General features: G+C 38.5%; 1 protein-coding gene across 1 annotated transcript; it reads right to left on the bottom strand.

Moving 5' to 3' along the window:
* Positions 1-1,401: 1,401 nt before the first annotated feature.
* On the bottom strand, positions 1,402-3,226 carry LOC127220701 (zinc finger protein 728-like). The gene has a single exon (XM_051182629.1). It carries the CDS (start codon positions 3,130-3,132, stop codon positions 2,047-2,049), a length of 1,086 nt encoding a protein of 361 aa, XP_051038586.1. The 5' UTR covers positions 3,133-3,226; the 3' UTR covers positions 1,402-2,046.
* Positions 3,227-7,231: the final 4,005 nt, after the last annotated feature.

Below are 7,231 nucleotides of genomic sequence, written 5' to 3'. Positions count from 1 at the left end.
TGTCTGGAGCATTGGTAGAGGTAAGAACTCTAGTGCCTGGCTGAGTGCTTCTCTGATCCCTCAGGTTTTACCCCGAAAGCCAACTCTTATTTCTTCTTATTAAGAATGATTAGAGTCCTAGCCAAGCCAAGGGTGGCACATGCATGGTGCACTGCCATCATTCAGTGGTCTAGATTCTACTACATCAATTAACATAAATAAAATAACCCACAGACATGTCCATAGGACAGTCATCATGAAATCTAGACAAGTGAGACTCATACATAGTAATGGGCTGTGTGAAGTTGAGAGCAGAATCAACCAAGGACATCAGAAATTGAATTATTTCTTCTCAATAAATTTTCTTTGGTGTTGGTGAAGATTGGAATATTATACAAGTTTTTTTTTTTTATCACTTAGACATGTAGAATTTGGTGTTGATGAATCAAAATATTATTGAAAGCTTTCTGAATTATTTGGGTCTACAGTGTTTTTCACTACTATTAAATCTTAGAGGATACTTCCTATGTGAAAGTCAGGTAAAAGTCTTGCCATAATCTTAGCCTTCAACATGCAACTTACAAATAATAACCCTATAACGCAGACAAAGGCAAGAGGAATAACTAAACACCTGGCCATATTCTACATTTGCAGAGTCATTTGTGACTTCCTTGATGCTGAAGAAGGGATGAATCATCAAAAAAAAATTTTCTCAATGCTCTGCACATTTCTAGGGGAGTTGCTTAGTATGAATACCTTTGTTTAAGGCAGCAGTCATGACCTTTTGGAGTTCAAATGATCTTTTCACAGGGGACACCTAACACCATTGGATACAAGGATATTTATATCATGATTCATAACAGTAGCAAACTGTTAGGTTGGAGGTAGCAAAGAAAACAATTTTATGGTTGGAGTCACCATAACATGAGGAACTGTATTATAGGATATCAGCATTAGGAAGGTTGAATTGACTAGCTGAAGGCATGAAGGCTTGTTAAAGGCATTGTGACACCATTCACAGTTATGTTGTTTCCCTTTGGGATAATTCTAAGTTCGGGAAATGTTGATAGAATGGTAAAGTACCTCACTACCCTCATCCTTGTACTATGGATTCTTTTATCCTGGGTAACATCTCAATGATTCCAAAAGCTTTACCACATTCTCCCTATTTGTATGGCTTCTATTCACAATATTTTTTGATATTCTTCTTTTAAAGAAGTAAAAAGTAGAAAACATGTTATGAAATTTAAACATTTGTATTATTTAAGTTTAAACTACCTTGGGTTGTGAAAAACTAGAAATTAGAAGGTTTTTAATGTTTTTTTGACACTAGTGGCATTTCTTTCCAGTATAATTACTAGGTGTTTTAAAAGATCTTAGGAATTGCCAAAGACCTTGGCACATTCTCTACAGGCTTTCTCTCTCAAATGAATTCTTTGCTGTTGTAAGACCAGAAGACTGGAGATAGGCCTTGCCATTCTCCACACTAGTAATGTTTCTCTCCATGTGACTAGTCTGGTATATAGAACATGTTGCATAAGTTTTAAACTCTTTGCCACATTCTTTATACTTGTAGTTTCTCCCCAGAATGAATTCTTTGGTATTCCTTGAGGTTTCTGGTACACTTGTACAGTTTGCCAGTCTTCACATTTGTAATGTTTCTCCCCAGTGTGAGTTCATCTGTGCTGAGATAGGTGTGACTTCATATAGAAGGATTTTCCACACTGCTCACACTTGTGGGGTTTCTTTCCACAATGGATTATCTAGTGAGCTGAAAGAATCTGGGAAGTTTTAAAGACCTTGCAACGTATTTCACATTTCTAGGGTTTCTCTCCTGCATGAAAGTATTGAAAGTAGTAAGGAAAAATGGAAAAATTTGCCACATACTTTACACTTGTAGGGTTCCTCTCCTGTATGAATGCTCTTGAGTACAGATAGTCCTAGAGGATGATTGAGGGTCTTACCACATACTTCACTTGTAAGGTTTCTCTCCTATATGAATTTTCTTTGTTTGGAACGTCCTAATGGACAGTTGTAGGCCTTACCACATACTTAATACTTGTAGGTTTACATTCCTGTATGAATTTCTTTGTGTTTATAAAGTAATGATGGATAATGGAAGGCTTTGCCACAAACTTCACAACTGAAAGGTTTCTCTCCTGTATGGATTCTCTTGTGTATGGAAAGTCGTGATGAAACAGGGAAGGCCTTGCCACATACTTCACACTTGTAAGGTTTCTCTCCTGTATGAATCCTCATGTGTACAGATAGCTGTGATGGAATATAGAAGGCCTTGTCACATAGGTCACACTTGTAGGGTCTCTGTCCTGTATGAATTCTCTCATGTACTTTAAGTAATGATGCAGCATGGAAGGCCTTGCCACATACTTCACACTTGTAAGGTTTCTCTCCTGTATGAATCCTAATGTGTACAGAAAGCTGTGATGCAACACAGAAGGCCTTGTCACATTCTTCACACTTGAAGGGTTTCTCTCCTGTATGACTTCTCTTGTGTACAGAAAGAAATGATGGAAAAGGGAAGGCCTTACCACATACTTCACACTTGTAGGGTTTCTCTCCTGTATGAATATTCTTGTGTACGTAAAGTCCTGAAGGATGAACAAAGGCCTTGTCACATAGTTCACACTTGTAAGGTTTCTCTCCTGTATGAATCCTCATGTGTACAGACAGTCGTGATGGAATATTGAAGGTCTTGTCACATACTTCACATTTGTAGGGTTTCTCTCCTGTATGAATTTTCTTGTGTACATAAAGTGCTGATATACGATTGAAGGCCTTATCACATACATCACACTTGTAAGGTTTCTCCCCTGTATGAATCCTCATGTGTATAGATAGTTGTGATGGTATATAGAAGGCCTTGTCACATAGTTCACACTTGTAGGGTTTTTCTCCTGTATGAACTTTCTTGTGTACAGAAAGTCCTGATCGACGATAGAAGGCCTTGTCACATAGTGCACACTTGTAAGGTTTCTCTCCTGTGTGAATCCTCATGTGTACAGATAGTTGTGATGGGATATAGAAGGCCTTGTCACATACTTCACATTTGAAGGGTTTTTCTCCTGTATGACTTTTCTGGTGCACATAGAGAAGTGATGGAAATCGAAAGGCCTTACCACATTCTTCACACATATAGGGCTTATTGCTTAAATTAATTTTCTGGTGGTTAATGGATTGTGAGTTCCAAGGAAGGGTAATGCCACATTCTTTTCCTGTAGAGTGTTTTTTTCCTAGTGAATAAAGTTAAGAAATGAATGAAAAGTTAGCAAAATTCTCTGTATTTTTGTTCATTTTTAACTACAGAAACATTTACTCACACCTGCATGTTAAAATATGAATAATGAGTTACATTAAAATTTCTAAAGTTATTTTCTGGGAGTCAAATTAAAAAACCATAGTAATAGGTGAAAATTGTGCAACTTGCAGTGGAAGATGAAGATGATGACTATGTAGAACATAGGGGAACAAAGAATATTAGTCAAAGTCAAACATGTAAGGAAGTGCCCTGACCTGTGGGGCAGTCAACCAGGAACCAGGACACCTAGGAGAGAATGGGGACAAGGAATACAGAGACCAGACAGAAAGACAGTATTCTGATCAAGCTGACAAACTTTATTTTCTCAGGAGAAGTTTATATTGGACCATAGGCAAGATATGAGCAGGGTTTGCAGGCAGGCAGGGTGAGGAGGTCAGTAGAAGAATTGCCTTGAAACAATCTTTAGCTGGCTATAAAACTGCAGCAGGGGGTATAGCCCAGAGCTACTCTGTAACTGGCTGTAAAACCCACAAGCCTGTATCTGGGAATACTCTGCTGAACATTCTGCTTAGTTCTTAAGAGGCAGTAATTTTCTATCTCAGAGACCTGAGGTTGTGAGGATGGTGAGGTCCCTAACAAGGACAGCATAAGATCAATTAAGAAAATAAGATTATTATGCTATTAGAAATGAGCTGCTTAAAGAAATATAGAAATTTTATAACTAAATGAACACAAAGTATTAAAGTAGTCACAGTTTGGAGACACATGTTCTCTCGTATGTATGTATGTATGTATGTATGTATGTATGTATGTATCCTCAGCACAGATTTCTAGTTTTGGAAAGTATGAAAGATAGACTTCATCACTAGAAATCTGTCCACAACAATAATAAATAATGTATTTCATGGACTGAAGGAAGTAGGATCTATGCTCAGTTAATAAATTAAATTCATTGATCAACTTGTGAAAAAGACATAATGAATGAATACCGATTGATTAACTTATACAAAGAAAATCACAGTCACCTAGAAATTATAGAATGTATGCATTCACTGTAAACTTAGCTGACCTAATGGGAAAAGGAGAAAGCATTAGAGAATCCATGTATCATAACATCCTTTTGTCACAGCAAAACATAGACAAGGAGACCCTTAAAACTGATCTCCACAGAACACTGTGAGTCAGTGTTCATGACAAAGCCAGGCTTCCTGCTGCATCTCAGGCCTCCCACTTTGTCATTGTCCCTTTCCCCATTCCTACACACCTGTATGCATGTCAGCAGCTGCTGGTCTCTTCATATCTGAAGGACCTAGACTTTGCTCCAGAAATGTGACCAGGTATGGTTTACTGGAAGCAAGACCTGTTCATGGGAAAAGAGAACAGCATAATTAGTGTGTGCTCCTGGAGATCACATGCCCTCTCTAGGACTATATGCTATATGTATAAGGAATGAAAAGATACAACAGATGCTTGAAGGAATTTAAAATTTGCATGTTGTTACATTCATGTTCCTCAGCTAGAAGGAAAAATATGAAAAGAGTGTAACATTCTTTTTAACTTGTATACTTTCCACTAATGCCACTTATGTTATAACATTACCATGAATATAAAGGATCCTTCTAAAAGGGGGAGGTTGTGAACATAAGAATAAATAAAAATCATTCTCAGGTATATGAATACTCTTCTTAATTTTCCTTAAAATTTGCCCACAAATTTCACTTTTGAAGTACGAGCTCCCATGTGATACTGTATAAAGATAGTTTGATCATGACAATTAAGAGTTCATCATGGAAGTATTCCTCACCCATGATGAAGAATATTATTTTCAGATGTGTTACTTTTGTTTATGCTCTGGAACATTTCTTTATTGATACAAAAATGTATTTGAATACATAAAATTCACATGTGCTAAGAAGGTTAAGACAGGAAGTGGTAGGGAGGAGCCAAGTGGATAAAGGCTATTTATCCTTTATCCACTGAGGGCTGAGGAGAAGGAGGCCTTTTTGAGAGACATGAGTAAGGAAAGAAGGTGAGGTACTTGCTATTCAGCCTCTGAGGAGAAGAATCCCATCTCAATCTTTGAATCTTGAGTTCTTTAGGAGGACAGAGATTTAGATAAGTTCTCTTCCTAGCTTTGAAAGAGTTCAGTGCCTGAGGAAAGCGAAATCTCCCAGGCTGCTGCTCCTGTGGCCTAACAGCTGCTGGTAGCAGAGGAGTTGCAGTTCCTGATGAGGACAGTCATGGTTTAAAAGGCAACTACAATTGAAAACCAAAGAGCAACCCACCTAGGAATGCAAGGTTGCTGAAATTCTCCAACATCACATCCCTGTACAGATTCCACTGAGCAGGCTCCAGGCATTCACGCTCCTCTGCAGAGAAATCTATGGCCACATCCCCAAATGACAGCATTTCCTGAAATAAAGAAAAAAGAATGAATGCTATACATTATACTAACAGAAACTTCTGATAAAAACATGAATACCTGTAGACATATGTGCTTCTAGATATAAATGTAACAGTGACCCAGAGAGGAGACCTACAAGCACAGCTGATACAGGAAAAGCAATATCCATAAAGAAGTCTCATTTGGTTCTGTGATTAGCACAGGACTTATGATTAAGGAAACTGAATGGCAGAAGACTCTAGAAACTCCCATAGAAATTATACTTTTAAGATCCATACAATGGAGAGCAGGTGTGTCTACAGAAGTGTATGTTGAAGTTGGAGAGATGGCTCAGGAGCAAACAGCACTGGCTGCTCTTCCAGAGGATCTGGGCTTGATTCCCAGGAGCCACACGGCTGTTCCCAATTGTCTTTAACTCCAGTTCCAGAGGATCAGACAATCTCTCAGACATGGACACTAGAAGAACAACCATGCACACTACATAATTTAAAAATACAAGTTTGAAATAAAACATGTGTTTTGTCCCATTCTTGTATCAAAAGACCATAAAATGAATGTCCATTCTCACAGTAAAGAGCCATGGTGATGGAGAGGGCACTTCTCACCCAATATGAACAATCACGAATGATAAACACAATGAACATGCAGATCTGATCCAGCAACTCTAGGCTGAGGCCTGGCTTCCTGAGCATGTACAGAGAGATGCAAGTGACAGTGTACCAGGGGACATAAGTTTCAGCCATTGGTCTCTCTCTCTCTCTCTCTCTCTCTCTCTCTCTCTCTCTATATATATATATATATATATATATATATTATATATATGTATGTATATATATGTATATGTATATATATGTACATATCATGAATTCATATTGTTCTTAATAATAGAACCCCAGAGTTAATGGTGAAAGATCAGAGAAGCACTAGAGAGTTCTCACCTCTACCAATGCAGACCACATGGGAAATCCTCTCTCTAGGAATACTCAGGCTGAGTGCATCCTGTCTCTACAATACCTCAGGCTGAAGGCTGGGCTCCTGTCTCCTCCTGCCTTATATTCCCCTCTCTGCCCAGCCCCATTCCTTCTGGTCTCCCCCTCCCTAGTGCTGAGATTGAAGATATGAGCGATCACCATGTGACTCTGTTTTATCTTGTATACTGATCCAGTCTCATGTAGCCCAGGGTGGCCTTTAACTCCTGACCTTCCTGCTTCCTCCTCCCAAAATCTGGAAATAAAGGCATATGACCCCCAAGTGCTGGTATTATAGGTGTGTGCCACCACTGCTTGGCCCCTATGGCTAACTCATGGCTTAACTCTGCACTCTGACCTTGAGACAAGCTTTATTTGTTAGATCACAAACTAAATAGGACCATATATACAATAAAGAATGTTACAAATATACCATGTAATGAAGTCTGAAAAAGTCAAGGGTGAGGCTGAAAATACCACAGTGATGGAAAACAATAAACACCTGACATCACATGCTAAGGCACAAGAAAGCCTGGACAAACATAAATGCTGGCAAAAAATTACAAGAGTATGAACAAGACATGAAAGAACACTAAAGCTCTG

The sequence above is a fragment of the Phodopus roborovskii genome, unplaced genomic scaffold (genome assembly GCF_943737965.1).
Source record: "Phodopus roborovskii unplaced genomic scaffold, PHOROB, whole genome shotgun sequence".
Classification (NCBI taxonomy): domain Eukaryota; kingdom Metazoa; phylum Chordata; class Mammalia; order Rodentia; family Cricetidae; genus Phodopus; species Phodopus roborovskii.
Note: the sequence above shows the minus strand (reverse complement) of the source record. Positions and strands in the feature narration are given on the sequence as shown.

What these genes read in the sequence shown, in the direction of transcription:
- LOC127220701 (XM_051182629.1), bottom strand. Translation starts at nt 3,132, where the DNA reads ATGTGTGAAGAATGTGGTAAGGCCTTTCGATTTCCATCACTTCTCTAT.